Source organism: Schistocerca gregaria, chromosome 5 (assembly GCF_023897955.1).
Source record: "Schistocerca gregaria isolate iqSchGreg1 chromosome 5, iqSchGreg1.2, whole genome shotgun sequence".
NCBI lineage: Eukaryota > Metazoa > Arthropoda > Insecta > Orthoptera > Acrididae > Schistocerca > Schistocerca gregaria.
In genome coordinates, this window is record NC_064924.1 from 489,484,201 (window position 1) to 489,510,663 (window position 26,463).

The following is a 26,463-nucleotide window of genomic DNA, read 5'->3' on the forward strand; positions in this document are numbered from 1 at the left end:
GGAAAACTTTAAGATTACACTTTTACAGGACTGTTAGAAATTAAAGTTTCACTGAACTTCAGATAGTTAAAAGCCTCTTTCATTATGGTCTAGCATCTTTTATGCATTACCCATATTCTATATCCCCATGCTGAATGGAGTATTAAAACCTACCATTTTTATGCTCCCCACCCCCTCCCCCATGAACCATGAACCTTGCCGTTGGTGGGGAGACTTGCGTGCCTCAGTGATACAGACAGCCGTATCGTAGGTACAACCACAACGGAGGGGTATCTGTTGACAGACCAGACAAATGTGTGGTTCCTGAAGAGGGGCAGCAGCCTTTTCAGTAGTTGCAAGGGCAACAGTCTGGATGATTGACTGATCTGGCCTTGTAACAATAACCAAAACGGCCTTGCTGTGTTGGTACTGCGAACGGCTGAAAGCAAGGGGAAACTACGGCCGTCATTTTCCCGAGGGCATGCAGCTTTACTGTATGATTAAATGATGATGGCGTCCTCTTGGGTAAAATATTCAGGAGGTAAAATAGTCCCCCATTCGGATCTCCGGGCGGGGACTACTCAAGAGGATGTCGTTATCAGGAGAAAGAAAACTGGCATTCTACGGATCGGAGTGTGGAATGTCAGAGCCCTTATCGGGCAGGTAGGTTAGAAAATTTTAAAAGGGAAATGGATAGGTTAAATTTAGACATAGTGGGAAATAGTGAAGGTCGGTGGCAGGAGGAACAAGACTTCTGGTCAGGTGACTACAGGATTATAAACACAAAATCAATGCAGGAGTAGGTTTAATAATGAATAGGAAAATAGGAATGCGGGTAAGCTACTACAAAGAGCATAGTGAACGCATTATTGTGGCCAAGATAGATACAAAGCCCACACCTACTACAGTAGTACAAGTTTATATGCCAACTAGCTCTGCAGATGACGAAGAAATTGAAGAAATGTATGATGAAATAAAAGAAATTATTCAGATAGTGAAGGATGACGAAAATTTTATAGTCATGGGTGACTGGAATTCGAGTGTAGGAAAAGGGAGAGAAGGAAACGTAATAGGTGAATATGGATTGGGGCTAAGAAATGAAGGAGGAAGCTGCCTGGTAGAATTTTGCACATTGCACAACTTAGTCATAGCTAACACTTGGTTCAATAATCATGAAAGAAGGTTGTATACATGGAAGAACCCTGGAGATACTAAAAGGTATCAGATAGATTATATAATGGTAAGACAGAGATTTAGGAACCAGGTTTTAAATTGTAAGACGTATCCAGGGGCAGATGTGGACTCTGACCACAATCTATTGGTTATGACCTGTAGGTTAAAACTGAAGAAACTGCAAAAAGGTGGGAATTTAAGGAGATGGGACCTGGATAAACTGACCAAACCAGAGACTGTACAGAGTTTCAGGGAGAGCATAAGGGAACAATTGACAGGAATGAAGGAAAGAAATACAGTAGAAGAAGAATGGGTAGCTTTGAGGGATGAAGTAGCGAAGGCAGCAAAGGATCAAGTAGGTAAGAAGTCGAGGGCTAATAGAAATCCTTGGGTAATAGAAGAAATACTGAATTTAATTGATGAAAGGAGAAAATACAAAAATGCAGTAAATGAAGCAGGCAAAAAGGAATACAAACGTCTCAAAAATGAGATCGACAGGAAGTGCAAAATGGCTAAGCAGGGATGGCTAGAGGACACATGTAAGGATGTAGAGGCTTATCTCACTAGGGGTAAGACAGATACTGCCTACAGGAAAATTAAAGAGTCCTTTGGAGATAAGAGAACCACTTGTATGAACATCAAGAGCTCAGATGGAAACCCAATTCAAAGCAAAGAAGGGAAAGCAGAAAGGTGGAAGGAGTATATAGAGGTTCTATACAAGGGCGATGAACTTGAGGACAATATTATGGAAATGGAAGAGGATGTAGATGAAGATGAAATGGGAGATGCGATACTGCGTGAAGAGTTTGACAGAGCACTGAAAGACCTGAGTCGAAACAAGGCCCCCGGAGTAGACCAATTCCCATGGAACTACTGACGGCCTTGGGAGAGCCGTCCTGACAAAACTCTACCATCTGGTGAGCAAGATGTACGAAACGGGTGAAATACCCTCAGACTTCAAGAAGAATATAATAATTCCAATCCCAAAGAAAGCTGGTGTTGACAGATGTGAGAATTACCGAACTATCACTTTAATAAGTCACAGCTGCAAAATACTAACACGAATTCTTTACAGATGAATGGAGAAACTAGTAGAAGCCGACCTCGGGGAAGATCAGTTTGGATTCCGTAGAAATACTGGAACACGTGAGGCAATACTGACCTTACGACTTATCTTAGAAGAAAGATTAAGAAAGGCAAACCTATGTTCCTAGCATTTGTAGACTTAGAGAAAGCTTTTGACAATGTTGACTGGAATACTCTCTTTCAAATTCTAAAGGTGGCACGGGTAAAATACAGGGAGAGAAAGAATGTTTACAACTTGTACAGAAACCAGATGGCAGTTATAAGACTCAAGGGGCATGAAAGGGAAGCAGCGGTTGGGAAGGGAGTGAGACAGGGTTGTAGCCTCTCCCCGATGCTATTCAATCTGTATATTGAGCAAGCAGTAAAGGAAACAAAAGAAAAATTCAGAGTAGGTATTAAAATCCATGGAGAAGAAATAAAAACTTTGAGGTTCGCCAATGACATTGTAATTCTGTCGGAGACAGCAAAGGACTTGGAAGAGCAGTTGAACGGAATGGACAGTGTTTTGAAAGGAGGATATAAGATGAACAACAACAAAAGCAAAACAAGGATAATGGAATGTAGTCGAATTAAGTCGGGTGATGCTGAGGGAATTAGATTAGGAAACAAGACACTTAAAGTAGTAAAGGAGTTTTGCTATTTGGGGAGCAAAATAACTCACAATGGTCGAAGTAGAGAAGATATAAAATGTAGACTGGCAATGGCAAGGAAAGCGTTTCTGAAGAAGAGAAATTTGTTAACATCGAGTATAGATTTAAGTGTCAGGAAGTCATTTCTGAAAGTATTTGTATGGAGTGTAGCCATGTATGGAAGTCAAACATGGACATTAAATAGTTTGGACAAGAAGAGAATAGAAGCTTTCGAAATGTGGTGCTACAGAAGAATGCTGAAGATTAGATGGGTAGATCACATAACTAATGAGGAAGTATTGAATAGGATTGGGGAGAAGAGAAGTTTGTGGCACAACTTGACCAGAAGAAAAGATCAGTTGGTAGGACATGTTCTGAGGCATCAAGGGATCGCCAATTTAGTATTGGAGGGTAGTGTGGAGGGTAAAAATCGTAGAGGTAGACCAAGAGATGAATACACTAAGCAGATTCAGAAGGATGTAGGTTGCAGTAGGTACTGTGCAGGATAGAGTAGCATGGAGAGCTGCATCAAACCAGTCTCAGGACTGAAGCACAACAACAACAACATCTTTATGCAAGAGGAAATATACTCTGAATTATTAGAATAATCAGCCACAGAATAGGAATTTATACATACTCGAGCTTTGAGAGATTTAGGTACTGTACTGAGCAAAGTGCTGATTAGAGCAATAAAAAACTTTACATACTTTATAAATGAGATTTTGGATTTGGAGCAATAGATACGTAAACAGGCACTGCAGTCGGCAATGCCTGTACAAGACAACAAGTGTATGGTGCAGTTGTTAGATTTGTTACTGCTGCTACAATAGCAGTTTATCAATATTTAAGTGAGTTGGAACTATTATAGTTGGCACACGAGCTATGGGACACAGCATGTCTGAGGTAGCAATGAAGTGGGGATTTTCCCATATAACCATTAAAAGTGTACTGTGAATATCAGGAATCCACTGAAACATCAAATCTCCAAAATCATTTAACTGGATAGATAAAAAATCTACTCCCCAAGTGGTGGCACAACACACACATAAAAGATGGTTGTGATTGGCAAGTTTTTGGAGCCAGTGGCTCCTCCTTCAGGCAGAAGGGTTGAGGGGGAAGGAAGAAGGGTGATGCAAAAGGACTGGAGAGGTCTAGGAAAAGGTGCAGATTTTGGGAAAAGTCACCTAGAACTGTGGGTCAGGAAAGACTTATTGCACAGGATGAGAAGGAAAGACTGATTCTTGGGGACTGCATCGGACAAGATTTGAAACCCTGAGAGCTTAAAGGTGGAAGACAGAGTAATACGCAGACAGAGATTACTGCTTAAACAGCATGCATGAGTTAATAAGAGTGAAAAGCTAAGTGCATTGTACGTAATAGAGGTGGAAGGAGGGCAGTGAAAAACAGACGGATAAGACAATAAAGATGTAGAAAACTAAAAGGAGTGAAGCAAAGAGTAGTAACTATGAAGAAATGCTGACACAGAAGAAATTAACATAAATTAAGGTCAGTTGGGTGGCGAGAACCAAGGACATGTTGTAGTGCTAGTTCCCACCTGCAGAGCTCTACGAAACTGGTGTCTGGTGGAAGAATCCACATGTGGTGAAACAGGCACCGAGGTCACGATTGTCATGCTGTAGAGCATGCTCTGCAGCAGAATATTGCAAGTTGCCTATGCCTATGCCCATTCATCCTAATCGATAGTTTGGTGATAGTCATGCCGATGTAGAAGGCTGAAAAGAGTTTACACAACAGCTGGTATAAAACGTGGCGTTTCACAGGTGACCCTCCCTTTGACAGCATATACAGCAGTTTACATTTTCTCCTGTGGCTTTCACTTTCTGTTTACCCAGGTTTTAAAATTTTGTCTGTTTTCATGACTGTCCCAATCGATTTTTCCTTTTTGTTTTCCAATCTCTCTCTCTCTCTCTCTCTCTCTCTCTCTCTCTCTCTCTCTCTTTCTTTCTTTTTAAGTCATGTAGATCGCTAGTTCATTACCTCTTATTAACAATTTTCATACGAATTTTTCTGATTTTTCGAAGTTTTTCCTTTTTCTATCTTTTTCACCCTCAGCTTATTTAATATTTTTTGTACCACTCCCACATTTCTAACTCTCCACACTCTCTTCTCTTGCCATGGTGAATCCCATCTCATATTACAGCCATTCTTTTCGAAAACATGCTTTTGCACTGTCAAAGCTAAGGTCCCGTATTCAGTCTCTTGAAACCTGCTTGTCCCTTGGAGTTACTCCAAAAGGCCTAACATTGAAAGTCCCTGTTTCTGGGAGTAATCCTATTCTACACCAGGCTCTTTTACAGTTTCAAGTACAGCAATTTCTTGCTCTTACCTAGCTAATCTGTGACCTATATGCCTCATCAGCCAATTTCCACTCTACCAGACTTCTCTCTTTCTACAAAGTCCTGCAATTGCTTTCCCCCCATGTTTCTTTGATTGGTATCATCCAACAAACCAACTTCAAACTGCAACAATATGCCAGTCTTCACCTCAGAAAGCTATCCCACCTTCTCTTAAACCACGTGAACAGTGGTGTCTTCCTTCCTGTCCCTCTGCAGCTCCCTACAGTCACACCATCAACCACCACTTCTCTCCTACAAACCAAGGTTAGCCAAGCTCCGTAACACACCACAGCCTTCACCACTGCCTCCCAGACGAGGAATAACCCATAATCACAAGAACCAGTCACAATAGTACTGTGTCCTTAACCTCTCATCTAAAGCTCTCTCCCCTCCTGAATTATCTGTATTATGTAAGTGTCTGACTTTCAGCTCTAAACCAGCATTTGATCATGCTGCTTTGTAGAAGAACCCGCTTTCCTTCACACATAATTTCCATTGGAAATATCACTTTGCAAGCCAATCCCAAAATCTTTCCAACAGCAAACCTGACACTGAACCCTGCCTTGAACAGTTCAGACCATGATCCCAACTTGATTCGCCACCATTACCTCAAAATCATCCCTTACAAGCCTTCCAAGAATTCTTAACGTCCAGCATTGCTTCACAACCTTTCCTCAGGTCCCTACAACAAGACCCTAATATGTCCTCTGCAGAACTGCAGGCTCTGCATTCCCTAAAGCTGAGACTCCTTCATTATCCTTCCAGGAGACAAGGATCTACCACTGTAGTACTTGACCAAAAGGAGTACATTAGTGAATGTCTATGCCAGCTGTCTGACACCTCTATATACAGTGTCTGCCATCAAGATCCCATCCTTGTGATTCAAACTGACCTGCAGTCCCCCCCCTTGAAACCTCATGCCCCTCACAAGGACTAACACCTCAATCCATAGAACTTCTCACCCCACCCAAACCACACATACACAACTTTTACCTTCTTCCTAAGATCCAAAAACCCAATCATCCTGGCCACCCTATAGTTGCTGACTGCAAAGCACCCACCGAACATAGGTCTGCCTTAGTTGATCAATTCCTGAAACCCATAGTACAAAGACTCCCCTGCTACAGCAAACATACCATCCATTTCCTATATCGTCTTAAGCCCGTCTGAACATTTCCTCAGTCAGTGCCCACCTGATTCCAAACCTATGGCAGCCTTCCTATTCACCTTAACCAACTTTACACTTATCAGCAACTACTTCAGCCTTCGAGGGGCAAACATACAAACTGTTAGTGGAAGAGATACGCGTTTTACAACACGAGTGCAACAAATCCCCGAAGCTGAACACAACGGGATTAAATAAATCGCACAGTGAATTCCACTCAGGAACCATTAACTATAGTAGCAAAAATATAAGTCATAACTTGCGTAAAAAGTACGGGAGAGTAGGCAGTAATGGCGTATGCGAAACAAAGTTCCGTTCTTGGTGTGCAAAAGTTGATCTGTCGCCGAAAACACACAAAAATTCATCATCAGAAAGGAAATATGATGTCTACAGGGCCAGAATAAATCCACCTATTCAATTACGAAACAGATACGAAGTGCTAAGCGAAATAAGTGATGATAGTGCTTCAGAAAATATTTTTGAAAATACGCAGGTACGTGTTTCAGCCGTTGCTGCTCCCCTGAATAGGCCTACGTGCAATTCATGTCAACATATGCCTAGGTCACAGCAAAAAGTACATAATCACATGGGAAAACTGCACATTCTAGCTGATAGCCACGGGCGCGGAATAGACTCTCTTGTTAATGAGGCATCAGTTGTGAAATCTACGAGTTATGTCAAGCCTGGGGCTTCCCTTTCGGAGGTAATTAAGAATGTTTACACTGATGAAATTATCAAGTTGACTTCAAAAGACTTTGTAGCTTTGTTTGGCGGCTCTAACGATGTACATAAAAATGAAACCTCTAAAGTCTGCTCAGAATTGAAAAAGCATCTGACTCATTTGTCTCATACAAACATTCTCTTTGACAACATTCCACATTGCTATGAGCTGCCACACTGGTCTTGTAAGAACAAAGATATTAGTGCTGCTAATGAGAGTTTTTCCAGTATATAAAGTCAATTCGAAAATGTTTGTGTTGCTGATATTAGTGGCATTGGTCAGAGATTCCACACTTCTCATGGCCTTCACTTGAATGGCCTAGGGAAGAAAATTGTTGCACAAAAAGTATTAGATGAAATAAAAAGGTACCAGCAAACACCTGCAGCAACATCAACGACAGTAACAGTAACACCACAAAAATCAATAACAGCAGGTTCATCACAAGTAGCAAGAACAACAGAAGCAACAGCAACAACAAAATCATCACCATTAGCAGCAGTAAAATTACCACAAATGGTCAAACCACAATCAGTAACTGCAACTAAACCTTCAGAGGAAACAACAGCAAAACTAACAGATACTACAACAACAGATCCACCATCAACAGAAATAGTGCCAATAAAAGAATCAAAGGCAGCAACAGCATGAAGAATCCTGTCAGCTCCACAACCACTACCACTACCACCACCACCACCTCCGGCCACGGAAACAGCAGCAGCAACAACAGCAGCAGCAACTGAACCAACAACAACAGTAGCAGCAACAACAAAACCATCAACGACAGTTGCAGCAACACAACACTGCTTAAGGAGGAGGCAAAGACAAGGTACATCTACATCATTAAATAAGGATTTTTTATGGCTTCAGACAAAGAAAAGGAAAAGATTGTGACAAATCAGCAAGAAAATTTGCAGATAAGTCATAACTACTATGGAAAAAGCAGCACATTACCAGGTAATGACAAAAGAAAAAACAGTCAGGATAATGTGTCAGAATATTCAATGCCTCCGAAACAAAGTACTAGATCTGGAAGTAGCTTTAAATAATCTTGCTGATGTCTCTTGTATTTGTTTATCTGAACACTGGTGCAAGGCTAGTGAATTAAGTCTCATAAATATAAGCAAGTTTAATTTAGTATCACATTATTGCCGAAGTGTTTTTAAAAATGGTGGGGTATGTGTTTACTCTAGAGTAGGACTGCAGTTCAAAGTGAAAACAGAATTGGACCATCTAAATATAGAAAAACATTTTGAATCATGTGCCATAGAGTTAAAAACTGAGGAGAAGAGTGAAAAACTAGTTGTCATTACAACATATAGATCTCCACTGGGTGACAAAAACATATTCTTCAAAAAAAAAATAGAAGCAGCATTAAACACTTTTTATAGTAATGAAGTGAAATTATTTTTTTGTGGAGATTTTAATATTAACCTGTTAATTGAAAGTGATGACAAAAGACAGCTTTTGAGTATACTCAGCAGCTTCCACACGAAACCACTATTTACAGATGCCACCAGAATAACAGAACTGTCATCCTCTCTTTTAGACAATATTTTGACAAATATGGAGAATGGTATCACTGAGCTACTAAACGTAAACTTAGGTCTTTCAGATCACAATACACTATTAACATACATAAATTACTCTATCCCCAAGGCAGTAAAATATAAGTGGGGATACAAAAGGCACTTCTACACAGAAAAAGTGAATACTTTCATCCAGTTGTTAGCTAATGAAACCTGGGAAGATGTCTATGCACAAACAACAACCGAGGAATCTTTCAATGCTTTTTCTAGTACATTCATGTCCCTATTTGAGATATGTTTCCCAAAAAAGCTCACAAAGATCAATGTCATGCCTAGAAACACAAGCCAGTGGATAACACCTGCTATTAGAGTATCTAGTCAAACACTAAAACATATCAGTCAACTCAAAAAAGATAACAAAGATGAACACTTCACAGATTATGTAAAGACATACAAGAAAATTTACAGGAAGGTGATCAAAAAATCCAAGACAATGCACAATGACAGAGTAATTACTGGGTCAGCAAACAAATCGAAAGCTATATGGAATGTAGTAAAAAAAAGAAATAGGCCCGAGCAAAAATGTTACAAATCCAGATGACTTTGTTTTAAAAGATGATCAAAGTATGCTAGTCAGAAATCTTACTTTAGCAAATTACATTAATGACTATTTCATAAATAGTCCAATCAATCTGATTAAAAATTGTTCAAAGATTAGAAGAACATCAATCCCAGAAAAACAAAGTGTTAATTCATTATTGCTACCTCCCACGAACAAATTGGAAGTTAACCGAATAATAAAAACAATGTCCTCAAGGATTGACGAGATACCTTGCTCAGTCATGATGAGATGTGCTAGTGTCATATCAGACCCACTATCACACATCATAAACATATCATTTTCAGGTGTCTTTCCACAACGATTAAAAATTGCAAAAGTAAAACCATTGTATAAAAAGGGCAATATACATGAAGTGGGAAACTATAGACCAATAGCTTTATTATCGGTATTTTCAAAAGTAATAGAGACAGTCATCAAAAACAGAATTACAAATTACCTCGAGAAGTTCAATCTATTGTCTATAAACCAACACGCCTTTCGCAAAGGAATGAGTACAGAGTCAGCCATCACCCAATTCATTGAAAATATTAAACGGGACTAGATAAGAACAACAGAACAATAGGAATAAATTTGAACCTCTCAAAGGCATTTCATACTGTCCAACATGATATCCTGCTAGACAAATTAGAATATGTCGGTATACGAGGAGTAGCTAAAGAATGGTTTCAGTCATATCTCCATAATAGGAAAGAGGTAGTAGAAATTGCAACAACAAACAGTAAAAACCAAAGTATTGTTTACAGATCGGATATTCAGACTGTGCCAATTGGGGTACCGCAGGGGAGTGTTCTAGGACCTCTTCTATGTCGTCTTTACATAAATGATATCAAGATTCTAGTAAATAGTACTCATATAACCCTGTTTGCGGATGACACAAACATTGTAGTAACTGACATAAACCGGGTATTGCCAACATCTGCAACCAGAGTTACAGAATATTTGCAAAATTGGTTTGAAGTGAACAAATTAACCAAAAATATCTCTAAAACTAATTATATCCATAACAGGAAAGCAAAGTCACACTCTGATCTAGATCTCAGAATACAAAAAAAAGAAATTGTGAGAGTTGCTACCACAAAATTCTTAGGTGTACATATAGACGAAAATTTAGACTGGAAATCCCACATCCTGTATCTCTCGCATAAGTTAAGCTCTGCTTGCTTTGCTTTACGTGTTATTAGATTTGTATGTAGTAGGGAATGTAGAAGAACTATTTACTTTGCTTATATACATTCTGCTATTACCTATGGCCTCACCTTCTGGGGTCATAGTAAGAAAAATCTCAAAACCATCTTCACTCTACAAAAACGAGCTGTTAGAATAATTACCAACAGTTCAAGGCTAACTCCTTCAAAGCAATTATTTAAACAGCTGAATATTCTACCCCTACCGTGCCTCTATATACAGAAGAGCGTAATTAATGTAAAAAGAAATATTAACAATTTCCAATCCAACTCAGATCTACATACTTACAACACAAGAAAGTGCAATGACATTCATATAAAAAGAGTGAACAAGGCTTTGATGCAGAAACAAGCAAACATACAAGGAAGCAGATTGTATAACAAACTAACGGTAAAGATAAAAGAAATAAAAAAATTGTCTTCGTGTAAAGAAGCAGTATTCAAATTTTCAATGACCAACTGCTATTACAATGTAAAAGAATACCTGGAATAGCTTCATACTAAACAATTATATTTATGTACTCTGTGCCAATAGTAATTTTTATCTGAGTATTGCTATGATCTAAATAAATAATATGTACGAAAGTGCTAGAATTGTATGTGTTATATCTAAATATCAACTGTGTATTCCATGTAAAAAGTCTTTCTCATACATCAATGTAAATAATCAAAGTTGTACATGCTACACTCCTGGAAATTGAAATAAGAACAACGTGAATTCATTGTCCCAGGAAGGGGAAACTTTATTGACACATTCCTGGGGTCAGATACATCACATGATCACACTGACAGAACCACAGGCACATAGACACAGGCAACAGAGCATGCACAATGTCGGCACTAGTACAGTGTATATCCACCTTTCGCAGCAATGCAGGCTGCTATTCTCCCATGGAGACGATCGTAGAGATGCTGGATGTAGTCCTGTGGAACGGCTTGCCATGCCATTTCCACCTGGCGCCTCAGTTGGACCAGCGTTCGTGCTGGACGTGCAGACCGCGTGAGACGACGCTTCATCCAGTCCCAAACATGATCAATGGGGGACAGATCCGGAGATCTTGCTGGCCAGGATAGTTGACTTACACCTTCTAGAGCACGTTGGGTGGCACGGGATACATGCGGACGTGCATTGTCCTGTTGGAACAGCAAGTTCCCTTTCCGGTCTAGGAATGGTAGAACGATGCGTTCAATGACGGTTTGGATGTACCGTGCACTATTCAGTGGCCCTCGACGATCACCAGAGGTGTACGCCCAGTGTAGGAGATCGCTCCCCACATCATGATTCCGGGTGTTGGCCCTGTGTGCCTCGGTCGTCTACAGTCCTGATTGTGGCGCTCACCTGAACAGAGCCAAACACGCATACGACCATCATTGGCACCAAGGCAGAAGCGACTCTCATCGCTGAAGACGACACGTCTCCATTCGTCCCTCCATTCACGCCTGTTGCGACACCACTGGAGGCGGGCTGCACGATGTTGGGGTGTGAGCGGAAGATGGCCTAACGGTGTGCGGGACCGTAGCCCAGCTTCATGGAGACGGTTGCGAATGGTCCTCGCCGATACCCCAGGAGCAACAGTGTCCCTAATTTGCTGGGAAGTGGCGGTGCGGTCCCCTACAGCACTGCGTAGGATCCTACGGTCTTGGCGTGCATCCGTGCGTCGCTGGGGTCCGGTCCCAGGTCGACGGGCACGTGCACCTTCCGCCGACCACTGGCGACAACATCGATGTACTGTGGAGACCTCTCGCCCCACGTGTTGAGCAATTCGGCGGTACGTCCACCCGGCCTCCCGCATGCCCACTATACGCCCTCGCTCAAAGTCCGTCAACTTCACATACGGTTCACGTCCACGCTGTCGCGGCATGCTACCAGTGTTAAAGACTGCGATGGAGCTCCGTATGCCACGGCAAACTGGCTGACACTGACGGCGGCGGTGCATAAATGCTGCGCAGCTAGCGCCATTCGACGGCCAACACCGCGGTTCCTGGTGTGTCCGCTGTGCCGTTCATGTGATCATTGCATGTACAGCCCTCTCGCAGTGTCCGGAGCAAGTATGGTGGGTCTGACACACCGGTGTCAATGTGTTCTTTTTTCCATTTCCAGGAGTGTATTTCAGTGTGGTCTGATGTTATGAAGTCTACTATGCGCATCTGTATTTTGTATAGTATTGTTCAGCCTAATGAGTGTGTATATACACTCCTGGAAATGAATTCACGGTGTTCTTATTTCAATTTCCAGGAGTGTATATACTGTGAGGTTACTGTGAGGATACCTAGATCCTTAAATAGATGTCTGCAGGATGACTGTGGGTGGGCTCCAGCAATTATTCTGATTACATGTTTTTGAGCAATGAATACTTTTCTACTCAATGATGAATTACCCCAGAATATAATGCCATACGAAAGCAGGAATGAGCATGTAAGGACTGTAGGAGGAAAGGCGACTGGCCACCTTCGGCTTCATCTATAAAGGAGACCACATATAGGACACTTGTGGGACCCATTGTTGAGTACTGTTCAAGTGTTTGGGACCACCAGGTCAGATTAAAGGAAGACATCAAAGCAATTCAGAAGCAGGCTGCTAGATTTGTTACCATGGATTTGAACAGCACCCAAGTATTATGGAGATGCTTTGGGAATTCAAAAGGGAATCACTGGAGAGAAGGCAACATTGTTTTCAAGCACTACTGAGAAAATTTAGTGAACCAGCATTTGACGCTGAGTGCAGAATGATTCTACTTCTGCCTATGTACATTTCGCGTATGGACCATGAAGATAATATCATTTTCCCTTACTCTATTTGTGAGTGGAACAGAAAAGGAAATGACGAGTAATGGTATAGGCTACCCTCCAGCACACACCACACAGTGGCTTGTGGAGTATGTATGTAGATGTAGATGTAGAGTCATGGCTGCACCTTGATTTTACTGCCAAGCTGTATGCAGCAGAGATTTGGGGGCATGAGTTCTACAAAGTACAGCTCTTACACATCATCCAAGGCTTCATCATTTCAGCCTTGGCATCTGACATCACTTCTATATCATGCATACGTCATATTAGGCTTCGTTGAAGTCAACATTCAGTGGGTTTTAAATGCTGTTTCAAAGCACTAGCACATTGAGGATCTCTCAAAAACACACCATTATGGTACAATTTGTTGGAAGAAAATGACCTACTGTTGGTTTAAGAATTTTTGTTATTTTCAAATTATCACCTGTGTGCTATCAAAGTAACCTGCTTCATGGCAGTGACACACTGAAGGTGTATCAAAAATGTGTCATTCTTGGTATCATTTATTGTAATAAAATATCAGTTGCTATCATATCAGCAGTTAGGGCATCACACAATAAAAGAGCTCCAAGCTCACATCCTGGTAGAGCAGAGGATATAGACATGGACCTTGGAGTTATAGAGTTATAGTTCATGGATTCACCTTGTGATCACTCTGATTTTTTTTCTTCAGTTTTATGTTTTCCGAAAGATCCTGAGACTTCCTTATTAATTTAAGAGAAGTATGTTCTGCCACGTTAGACGTTATTCGTGTATACGAGCTCTCTTTCTCAGGAAATAGTTTATTCTATTTATAATTTAAGAGGTTAAAAACATTAAGCATGCTGTGAAGCTAACATATGCAGCATTAAATATCTCTCTGAAATGTGTCCTTTAGTATGCTTTGTTGTGATAAAGTGTTGGGAAATGTGATGTTGGCAGATAGTATGCCACCTATATATCTTTTCTTTATGTTAGCTATTGACATTATTTATGTAAATATGCCAGTGTGATCATTTGTTAAATTTCTGTTATTTTTTACTGGTAAAGGGCTGACAGGAAGCTTGTGAGATGACAAAAAAAGAAAATATAAATAACGTTATTTCATTTCATTTCTTTATCCACCTGTATCACTTTTAAGCACTTCATGTTCATTCGCTGGTTCTACCCTCATGCTACAAGCAGCTTTTGAACTTCTGGTTTTCCTTGATTTGTTTAACTTGAGCTTAATAATGTTGTTTCATGTATGAAATGAGTATTTTTATAATTTGGTAAATCACCTTTTTAATATCAACATTTTCTGCATTTTTGAGAATGGTATCCTGTTCTCAATATCTCTTTCCCATTTCAGTCTTCATTCCAATAGCTTCTGACTTGTTATCAGACAGTGCTATTAAGCTGTCTGCCCAGAAATTTTACCTTTACAATTATTTTTTTGGCATACCCTCTCGTAATTCTTAATATGAACTAAAACTGTGGATTTGAGGATGTTTTCAATTAAGAAATTAATTTTTTTAGAAACTCCTTGGCACATTAAAATTTCATGCCGGACCAGGACTTGAATCTGGGACCTTGCCTTCCACAGGCATGTGCTCAGTCAGTAGAGCACTTGCCTGCCAAAGGCAAAGGTCCCAGGACTGATTCCAGGCATGGTGCGCAATTTTAATTTTCCAGGAAATTTCAAATCAGTTTACACTGCAGAGTTAAAATTCACTCTATTCTTTTAAGAGTTCTACACGAAATTTTAATACCAGCTGAGATAAAGGAATTTGGTTCATGGTTAAATGAAATCTTATTCTTGACAGCTAATTTGGAAAGCACATGTTATGCAGTGTCATGTTCTGTCTTGTGTCCTAATGACATACCAAAATCCTAGAGCAGCAGATGTTTTCTGCACTTCACAGGTATTCACTGGGCTGCAACGAGTTGCTTGCAGCTGTTGCTGCTGCTGTGGTGTTAAGAAAACATCACACTACTCTTAGAGTTAGTGACAGCAGATTGCACAGAAGATTTTCCTAATAATATGAAGTTTTTGTCCTTGTGATGAAAGACCTCTGAAACACCGCAATTCAGTTGTTTACTATTTCTATTGTGTAAAGAAGTTTTTTTCCTAATACATTTAATGTAGAAATCATTTCCAGGTGGATTGTCTTCCCACATTGCTTCTATCTATAAATACCACATTTTCAAATTGCCTGCATATACAGGACGTAAAAAAACTACAAATACAAAATTTTAGTGTTTTTAAAGAGGGTAAAGTGAAATACTTTTTTATACAATAGGAAAGTCACACGTGATCCATCCCACCACTAGATGTTCAAGAACACTTTGGCGCTAGTGATGTTTAGAGAACTGTTCAAACTACAATGTGATGAATACTGTTTCAGAGATATTGCTGAAAATGTAGTCCATTTACATCAATGACAACTGGCATCTACATGCTAATGATTGTCTAAGATGCACAAAACAACTAGATATTTCACGAACAATGGCTGCACCTTCACCCAGATAGCCAACCAGCTCTTCTGGAGTGTCTATCAGTGTCTCATGCACCAAACGCTCCAGCTACTTTCACAAAAAGAAATGCATGGGAGGTCAGCAACATCTCTAAAACAATATTCATCATATGGCAGTTTGACCACCATCTCTGAACATCACTAATGATGAAACCTTCATGTACTCCTAGGAACAAAATAGTGCCCATGTGACTTTTTTGTAAAATAAAAAAAATGTTTCTCTTTATCTTCTCTAAACACTAAAATTTTGTATACATAGTTTTTTATATCCTATATTTCATATCTCTCTATTAGCACTTTCTATTTTTTTGTCAAAATGGGACCCTTCTGCCATGATATGACAATGTGGATGTGAATAAATGATAATATTGGTACTTCTTAATCCATGTAATCTTCTATTACGTGAGAGTACAAGGTCCTGTCTTTCATTTCTTGCAACATTGTTTATTCCCACCAGGAAAACAGAAAAGCCATTACTGTTTAATGGTGACTTTTTTTATTGATTTTTGATGTAGCTGTACAGAATTTAGTGCCCAATTTAGCTACACGCCTTAAATTCACATTGCTTCTACTTTGAAATTCAGTATCTGTATTTGGCCATTGCTGTTTAATGGTGATTTTTTAAATTGATTTTTGATGTAGCTGTACAGAATTTAGTGCCCAATTTAGCTACACACCTTAAATTCACATTGCTTCTACTTTGAAATTCAGTATCTATATTTGGCTCTTGGTTATTGCATATATTTTGACTTTAGATTTGAAGCTACAAATTTTAGGCCTTCTTTTACAGCACACATCTTCTTTACCACACAAGCCAATAATTCATGAGAACAATTTAAGATTAACAAATTGTCATTGACCACATTTACATCTGGTCTCTTATTTATCCAAGACAGTAAATCTTCTTGTCCTGTCTTATTCTCAATGCCCTTTTTATTTTCACATAGCTCATGAGAATGTCTACTGCACTCCCAAATTTGCAGTAGAAAGTACATGAAAGAAGTTGTCACAAAACTAGCTTTGGTTTCATAGTTTTGTTCAGTTTTGCACTTCCTGTTTGTGGCTACTGAACTTCACTTTTGTACACTTTTCCAAAAGGCTCAAACTACCAAGCAGAAATTTTAGATTGTTCATTTCAGATTTTTCTTCTAGTAGTTTTGTAATATCCATTGTCAGAGCACTGGTTATATACTAAAAACTAAATATGCATGAATTCAGATATGTAATTTCATCCCAGTTATCACACATTTTCCTTTTTACAATAAAATTCACATTTTGCAGAGACACATGCCAAAATTTTAACATAGCCACCATCTTCCTGTAGTTTTCTATTCAGAGTTTAGAATAGAGGAGGATAAAATGAGTATGAAAGAAACTTTTAACACAGGTAACTATTTTTATTATTCTCGCTCTAACATGAGTATAGCTGTAAAAGTTTTGAGAAAATAATGTGAAATTCTGGCTTTTCCAGAGACTGATCTTCACATCTTTTCAAAAGAACTTCACCTCTCAAATCACCTTTTGAACACTATAACTTACCTCCTTGCAACAGTTGATAAACAAGACTTAGTAAGCAAACACTTCTATTCACGAGACTTATGATATTTTTCACGTTTTGGACCAGAAAGAAAAGAGAAACCAAAAAAAGTTATTCTCAAAACTTTCAAGAGTGAATGTTGTGTGTCTTTTAGTTGTTCCCCAAAGTATAAAGTAATTTGGCTTCTTTACCCATTTTTTTGCTGTTATATAAAATACTAAGGCAATCATCTTCTCAAAACTAACAATTACTTACCATCATATGGCACAAATGGCTTTGCTGCTGGTTTGCTTCCAATATTGTAGTACTTTTCTGACTGCAAAAGAGTAGTTGTTCCATCATCTCTGATCTGGTAGGCTTCTACTACTCCAGGTGGAAATGGTTCCAATTTCCATGCACTTCCTTCAAGATCACGAGCCATGTCCATAAGCCCTGTAAGAATTCCAACATCACTTTAGTGGAACTGTTAAATACAAATGTTTTCAGTTTTTAGGAAGGTACATTGCTGAGTTAACCTTTCTTAGTTTAGATCACAATATCTGCAGTAGCACAGTTTCACTTTTCTCCCATAGCTTGAAAAATAATAGTGCGAGAGTCTTTATTTCAAATGAACAATGCAGATCTGCATATCTATGAGCACGATGTTAAAGGACAGCAGGGTAAGTCAAATTGTGTCACCGTATGTGAGATGGTACCATGATTAAGTGGTGGATTGCCATTCTAAAAAAGCTGTATTAAAAGATCATATACATTATCTTTCTTTTCCATGATCTCCAAAAATAGCTTCAGGCAAATGCTTAACAATTCCTTACACAACATCACCATTAATTCCTTGCCACTGTAATACCAGTGCATTATCTTCAATGCTTGAAGCACTGTAGTCAGGTTAATCCACATCAGCAGTAAAACACGATTTAGGAAAAGTTTTTTAATCTCAAAGCATCCATACATTTTCGATATTTTATGTTAGAAATTCTGCCAGCTTTGGTTAGGAAGAAACTGAGGCAAATGTTGCAAACAGTCTTATAAATTCCAGATTTTTCCTGGTCTTAGCTGTGTGTTCTGGTGTTTTATTTTATGTTAAGTTGCACATTGTAACTGGTGCAGAAATTTATCTGAAAGACTGTCTCCCAGAATTGTTTTCAGTTTGGTATGAAATTATTCCAGAAAAGGAACTACATAAATGTTTTCCTTTCTTTTAGTTATTGTATATTTAATTTATTGGAGGTGGTGCTTTAGCTTGAATTTTGCTATAAACAAGGTCAACTGTACGTGGACAATACCAGAATTCCAGTCAGAGTTGCCTTCTTGGGTGAATGTGAATACATGTGTGTGTGTGGGGGGGGGGGGGGGGGGGCAGTGGAGCAGGTGGGATGGGGGGGATCACCTTTACAGTGAGTAGCAGTCTATTCTTTTCCTAGTATTGTTGAAATTCCAACATGGAGTTTGCATTGTTTGATATAATCTGACCTAATCAGAGGGTTTATATTGGATTCTGTGACTGGATTTGTTATAATAATACCTAAAAAAGAATTATTATTGCAGTGTGCAGTACTATTCTTTCATGTTTGAAAAGTTGATTAATGGGAATGCTGGTAAGGTTCCTTAAAAAAGAACAAAGTTGATTTCCTTTGCAATTCTTTCCTATTTTGTTTGTTCTTTCTCTGTCTTTGATCTCAGCATCCTTAGGATGTTAAACCTTCACTTCTTCCTTCCTTCTTTCACTAGCGACTTGTATTAAAACAACAAATATTGCGTAAATATAATTTCTAATTTGCAATAATAAAATCTGTATGTTCACAGAAAGCTTGCTGATAACATCATTATTTGAAGGAACTCATTAGTAACCAGAGTCCATATTAAAGTGTAAAGTTTGGTTAAAAAGTTTGATAGGCTCCTCATCCAATGTACAGGAACTGAATTGTTCGAAAATACAGGAAGCTTAAATACCTTTTATTTAAACTAATATGCACTTTTCACTGATAACAATCTCAGCTTTTAGGCCCAGTTACATATGGGCATAAATGCAGCAATCTAAAAAGTGACTCTTTACATGGGGTTCTTTTGATGTGACTGATGGCTGTGATCAGGACAATGCATCTGGCATTTACAGCAGCCGCATTAAGTAGTTACAGCTCTGACTCATAGCAGTACATGAAAAAAGTGTGCTTTCAGATTATCTTGTTGTAAAAACTTCTGTATTATTTCATGCTGTTTACTACTCTTTCCTAACCACAATGCAAATATTAAGCCTGACCACTCTTTAGCAAACTACACTGCTAATATATTGCATTAATAAACTATTTGCAGAGTAGCATGTATAATAAAAAATATTATGGAATATTTATCTCACCTAGAGGATGATTTTCTGTCCTATGATCTTGCTACATGAATGTAGGTGCAAAGAAATCATTTCTGCTTCCTTTTAAAGTAAATAGCCAATACACAGAAAATCAACCAAAAATATTACAATATTAAGTTAAAAATACTGGGAAGCCATAACTGAGAATAATTCAATAATGAGTGAAAACAGTGATAAAACTAAGATAATATTCAACCTGAAATAAGAATGAATCTTAATGAAACAAAAGTCACAACCACCATCATTTGCTGGTATTTGTCCAGATTTATTAGCAGCATAGTGGCCACTGTCTCGAGCAGGAACTCCTCTGCAATGTTGTTTACATTTAATGATGGAGATATTTCATCCTTTGTTTAGTTTTAAATTTACAATTAGATGTATTACACAGAAACAATTTTCAGCAGATAGTGACAATTCAGTCTACAATTTTTGCTAAATTCAATAAAAAATTCTTTTTAACAGAACTGTATGTCTTCCTACTATATAGATCTGCAAGATTTTACATGAGACTTAATTGTTATTCATCTTTTATAGCATTTCATAATTATTTTTAAAATCTGATAAATGCCTTCATTTATATGGCACTTAACTGTCACACATAATCATTTTTAACACTATTTTTTTTTATTAACATTCTTTTAAGTGACAAAAAGAGACATCACATGATGTAAAACAATGAAATATCCATCATCCTCATATCATTTTTCTTAACCATAAATTAAGTAAGGATCAAACAAGCTACTCAAATTACTGAACAAAATTGTTAAACATCTGTACAAGATGGTAAGCTTTTGCCAAAACTTTTAAAATAGGTGGACTGGTTTCTTTACTAATCAACTGGACCAGAAGATATCCTATGGAATCAAAGACTGTTACATTATACTGTATAATAGAGCAAAGCAACAGCAATTTCTGGGGGTAGTGTTTTAGTCAATTATCTACTTTCATGTGAATGAAATAAAACCACCATTTTTAATGTCGCACAGTCCAAAAAAATGCAGTGTTTCTCATTTGATTTAGAAGTATATTCTACAATTATTAGTGTTGTAACAGCTTTGTTATGTAATAACTTAAAATTACTGAGCATAGTCATTCTGATAGTTATGTGTAGGTTAAGCATATTCACTTGGTTCATGGTATCATATATATCATACCACATCAGTGTTACCTACTTTGCATGTGATGCCTTTTGCAGCATGGATAAAATGTAGCTTACACCCTCGTAGAGTTTTTTGCATTTGGAGAAATTAGATTAGATTAGATTAATACTTGTTCCATAGATCATGAATACGACACTTCGTAATGATGTGGAATGTGTCAGGTTAATGAAAGATGTCTGTACAAGATATTACATTACACAAAATATTGCATGACACTAATGCTTAAGTTAGTTTTTTTTCACTCCCTTAATTTATATCTAAAAATTCAGCCAATGAGTAGAAGGAGTTGTCATCTAGAAATTCTTTTAATTTATTTTTAAATGTTGGTTGACTATCTGTCAGGCTTTTGATGCTGTTTGGTAGGTGACCAAAGACTTTTGTGGCAGCATAATTTACCCCTTCTGTGCCAAAGTCAGATTTAACCCTGCATAGTGAAGATCATCCTTTCTCCTGGTGTTATAGCTATGCACACTGCTATTACTTTTGAACTGGGCTGGATTATTAACAACAAATTTCATAAGTGAATATATATACTGTGAGGATCCCTAGATCCTTAAATAGATGTCTGCAGGATGACTTTAGTCTCAGTTTTGAAGTAAATGTAATTAATTTAAGAAACTGAGGCAGCTGAAACTCCATCACTTTTACACTGAGTTGACAAAGGTTATGGGATAGCAATATGCACATATACCGATGGCAGTAGTATATCTCACACAAGGTATAAAATAGCAGTGCATTGGTGGAGTTATCATTTGTATTTGGGTGATTCATATGAAAAGTTTGCCAATGTGACCATAGTCGCATGATGGGAATTAACAGGCGTGAATGCAGAATGGTAGTTGGTGCTAGATGCATGGGACATTCCAATCAGAAATCATTAGGGAATTCGGTATTCTGAAACCCACAACATCAAGAGTGTGCAAAGAATACCAAATTTCAGGCATCACCTCTCATGATGGGCAATGCAGAGGCTGATAGCCTTCACTCAGTGACTGAGAACAGCATTGTCTGCATAGAGTTTTCAATGGTAACAGACAAACAAAACTGCAAGAAATAAATGTAGATATCAATGTGGAACATTTGACAAATGTATCCATTAGGATAGTGTGGTGAAATCTGGCATTAATGGACTATGGCAGCAGACAACTGATACAAGTACCTTTGCTAACAGCACGAAGTCACCTGCAGTGCCTCTCCTCAGCTTGTGATCATATCAGTTGGACCCTAGATGTCTGGAAAACCATGGCCTAGTCAAACAAGCCACAATTTCAGCTGGTAAAAGCTGATGGTATGAGTCTGGCACTGACCCCCGTAGCCATGGACTCAAGTTGTCAACAAGGAACTGTGCAACATGGTGGTGGCTCCATAATGGTGTGGGCTGTGCTTATATGAAATGTACTGGATCCTCTGGTGCAAATAAACTAACCACCGAATGGAAATGGTTATATTCAGCTGCTTGGCGACCATTTGCAGCCATTCATGGACTTCATGTTCCCACACAATGATGTCATGTCATTAGACCATAATTGCTTTACCTTTAGCTTCAGATGACACAGCAAGAACTCCTGAGCCAGATCGAAGTCGGAAGAGGGGCCTCACTCCAAAAGGATCACGGGCGAGATAGAGACGGCGCTTGTTGCTATCTATGATGCACAAGGCAAAAACTCCATCCAGATGGCGAGCACACATGCTGATTCCACCTTTGGCAAAAAGGTGAATTGCTGACTCAACATCACAGTTGGTTTCATACTTAAATCCAAACTGCTGTGCCAACTGTGAACAGTGAAATGGTTAAAATTAACAGCCATTACTCTCTGAACATTATCACTTGAAGAGATGTGGTGGAAGCTTTGAAAGGAAACATAACATATAGATGCAACTAGACACTGAAGTTTTTTAAAAAAAATTATGTACAAAACAATGAATACAATATACAAGAGAAACTAAATAGTATGCTAATTAATTTTTGTGGAGATTTACAAGCAGTAAATAAAGCCACTGGCACTGCAGCTATAACATTGATGACAAACATATTTTCACCTGCTCTTTCTGCATCTAAATGTGTTCATCTAGTACAGGCTCTTCCAATAGTTCTCCACAGTATGAAGATTAGAGTTTAATGTCTTGTTGACAGAATGGTCATGATTAGAGTTGGAGCATGAGCTTAGATTATGGACAGATGGGAAGAAAATCAGCTGTGCCTTGTTTCAAAAGAACCATTATTTAGGGAAATCATGAAACACTGAACTCTGGATGGCCATGTGGGATTTGAACCACCATCCTCCTGAACCACAGAATGAGGGCACTGCAGACCACTCATTTCCCTAGTAATAAACCTCTTGTGGGTCATACTCAATGCCTCTGGATAAGTCGACGAAAGCAATACACCATTTGGTTTCATCATAGTGCTGATAGAGACAGCAATGGTTATGACTAGTTACTGAAGTCTCATGCTTCTTTTGTGAGGGAAAATATTGCTGTTTGAATTGAATTTGAAGTTAAAAAGAAAATATGAAGAGTGAGGTCCAAAAATATTAGTAGCTACATTAGAATTTAATAGTGGAAAAGTATTTATATTTGGCATGATCTTGGCCTCAAAATAGAATTGGCTACATATTACAAGTTACCACAGTGCTCTGTTGGAATGATACTCCAAAATTGCTGGTATTTGTCCAGATTTATTAACAGCATGGGGGCCACTGTCTCAAGCAGGAACTCCTCTGTAATGTTGTTTACAATGAGCTGAGCTTGAACAGTGTTCCATTTGTTGTTATGGGCACTATTTTGATGATGTACAGTGGAGAGATGACTTGTGAATTTGTAACAGTAATTTGTAATAGTAAACAATGTTGCAGAGGAGTTCCTGCTTGAGACAGTGGCCCCCATGCTGATAATAAATCTGGACAAATACCAGCAATTGAGATCCACAGTCACTTTTACTTTGAATACAGTTAAGAGCAAGAAGAAGGCAAGATATGAAGAGAGCTTATAGTCAGGCCTAAAGGAAATATTTTTCATAAGTCTTGTACAGAATTTTTAGAAATATGCAGCTATAGTTTATACACAGCAGCATGTTTTAGTTTAAAGATGGATGGCAATGAAGAAGAGGGAAGCAAGTGAATGGTCTGAGCATTATATGATATTGTTCTCCTTACAGCAACCTGTGCCAAATGTTTTTCAGTGGGATTTCTAACAAAATCACATTTGGTAGAAGTCTTAGAACAGTGCTTTTCAAGGGAGCTGCAGACAAGTGAGGAATTTAGTCTTTCAAAAACCTTAGGGACTGCTGTATGTCATGAGGCAGCACATTTGGTAGAAGTCTTAGAACAGTGCTTTGCAAGGGAGCTGCAGACAAGTGAGGAATTTAGTCTTTCAAAAACCTTAGGGACTGCTGTATGTCATGAGGCAGCACATTTGGTAGAAGTCTTAGAACAGTGCTTTGCAAGGGAGCTGCAGACAAGTGAGGAATTTAGTCTTTCAAAAAGCTTAGGGATTGCTGTATGTCATGAGGCAGCAGTACCAGCACATGCTATTTTCAAAGATAAGCTCTTTGTAGCAAAAGCCTGATGGTCATCATCACCATCATCATCATCTTCAGTGAGCTCAGAGTTACACTGTATTCTAGCAGCTGATGGTAAAGAAGATAGATAAGTAGTTAACAATTCACCTTCCTCAACATCTCAATAGTGCTCCTTTCTGTTGCTTAGACAATCCAAAACCACCAGCCCACTAAAATCGTATCCACACTGTAGTACCAGTCACAAAGTCACTGCCTTTTTTGCAACAAGCCAGGACATTTGGCAACTGCTCATTTAGGCTGCCAATCAACAAATTCACCAGCCATCTCTCCACTGTACATTATCAAGCCAGTGCCCATAACAACAAATGGAACACAGTTCAAGCTCAACTCATAGTGAACAACATTGCACAGGAGTTCCTGTTCGAGACAGTGGCCCCCATGCTGCTAATAAATCTGGACAAATACCAGCAATTTTGGAGTACCATTCCAACAGAGCCACGTGGTAACTTGTAATATGCAGCCAGTTCTGTCATGGGGTCGAGACCATGTCAAATATACTTTTCCACTAGTAAATTCTAATGTAGCTACTAATATTTTTGGGTCTCACTCTTCATATTTTCTTTTTAACTTCAAATTCGAAATTTTTGTGATAGCCTTCATGACCCAGATTATGTGGAAATTGCAATTGATTAGTTGAACAAAGATTCGGTTGTGCAAAAAACTTTCAAGCACATGCACACATAAAAAAAAGTTTTGCATCACCCCAATTCCTAGAACTCCTGAAGACAGACGTTGACTGTGGAAATTGTATCACAGACACAGTCCCTTTGACTGTTCAGAGATGTCACTTAACCTGCCCAAAGATGTAAACAAACACGCATGAGAAGCGCCTACTAGACAGAGGGGGTCCGACAGCCAATCAGTTCCAGTCATTCCGCCAGGAAGGAGTTTCATGGCTCATGTCATCTGTAGTTCAACCACACCTAGATGGTCAATATCGCGGCTCGATCGTATCCACATTGTTACTTTGTGCCAGGAATGGCTCTCAACAAGGGAAGTGTCCAGGCGTCTTGGAGTGAATCAAAGCAATGTTGTTCGGACACCAAGGAGATACAGAGAGACAGGAACTGTTGATGACATACCTTGGCCAGGCTGCCCAAGAGCTACTACTGCAGTGGATGACCACTACCTACAGACTACGGCTCTGAGCAAGCCTGACAGCAATGCCATCATGTTCAATAATGCTTTTCGTGCAGCCACATGATGTCTTGTTACAACAAAGTGTGCGCAATAGGCTACATGATGGCCAACTTCACTCACGATGTCCTTGGCGAGGTCCATCTTTGCAACCATGACACCATTCAGCACAGTACAGATGGGCCCAACAAGATGCCGAATGGACTGCTCAGGATTGGCATTACGTTCTCTTCAACAATGAGTTACATATGACTAGAACCAGACAATCATCGGAGACGTGTTTGGAGGCAACCCGGTCAGGCTGAACGCCTTAGACACTCTGTCTAGAGAGTGCAGCAAGGTGGAGGTTCCCTGCTGTTTTGGGATGGCATTATGTGGGGCTGAGGTACGCTGCTGGTGGTCATGGAAGTTGCTGTAATGGCTGTACAGTATGTGAATGCCATCCTCCGACAGATAGTGCAACCACATCAGCACCACAATGACGAGGCATTCATCTTCATGGATGACAATTCGTGCTCCCATCGTGCATATCTTGTGAATGTCTTCCACTCAACTAGAGTGGTCAGCATGTTCTCCAGACATGAATCCTATCGAACATGTCTGGGATGGATCGAAAAGGGCTGTTTATGGACTCACCATCCACTCTGAGGGATCTACGCGGAATCGCTGTTGATGAGTGGGACAGTCTGGATGAACAGTGCCTTGATGAACTTGTGGATAGTACACCACAACGAATACAGGCATGCATCAATGCATGGGGACATGCTACTGGGTAGTACCGGTGTGTACAGCTATCTGGACCACCACCTCTGAAGATCTCGTTGTATGATCGTACAATATGCAATGTGTGGTTTTCATGAGCAATAAAAGGGGTGAAAATCATGTTTATGTTGATCTCTATTCCAATTTCGTGTACGGGTCCCGGAACTCTCAGAACCAAGGTGATGCAAAACTTTTTTTGAT

At 39.1% G+C, this 26,463-nt stretch overlaps 1 protein-coding gene across 4 annotated transcripts in view; it reads right to left on the reverse strand.

Moving 5' to 3' along the window:
* Positions 1 to 26,463, reverse strand: part of LOC126272717 (asparagine synthetase [glutamine-hydrolyzing]-like) — a 230,219-nt gene that overhangs the window by 94,789 nt on the left and 108,967 nt on the right. For all 4 annotated transcript variants that reach the window (XM_049975754.1, XM_049975753.1, XM_049975752.1 and 1 more), the window contains exons 4-5: positions 22,319 to 22,556; positions 17,517 to 17,693 (exon numbers count right to left, since the gene is read on the reverse strand). In XM_049975754.1, coding sequence (XP_049831711.1) covers positions 17,517 to 17,693; positions 22,319 to 22,556 — 415 coding nt within the window. The remainder of the gene's footprint in view (positions 1 to 17,516; positions 17,694 to 22,318; positions 22,557 to 26,463) is intronic.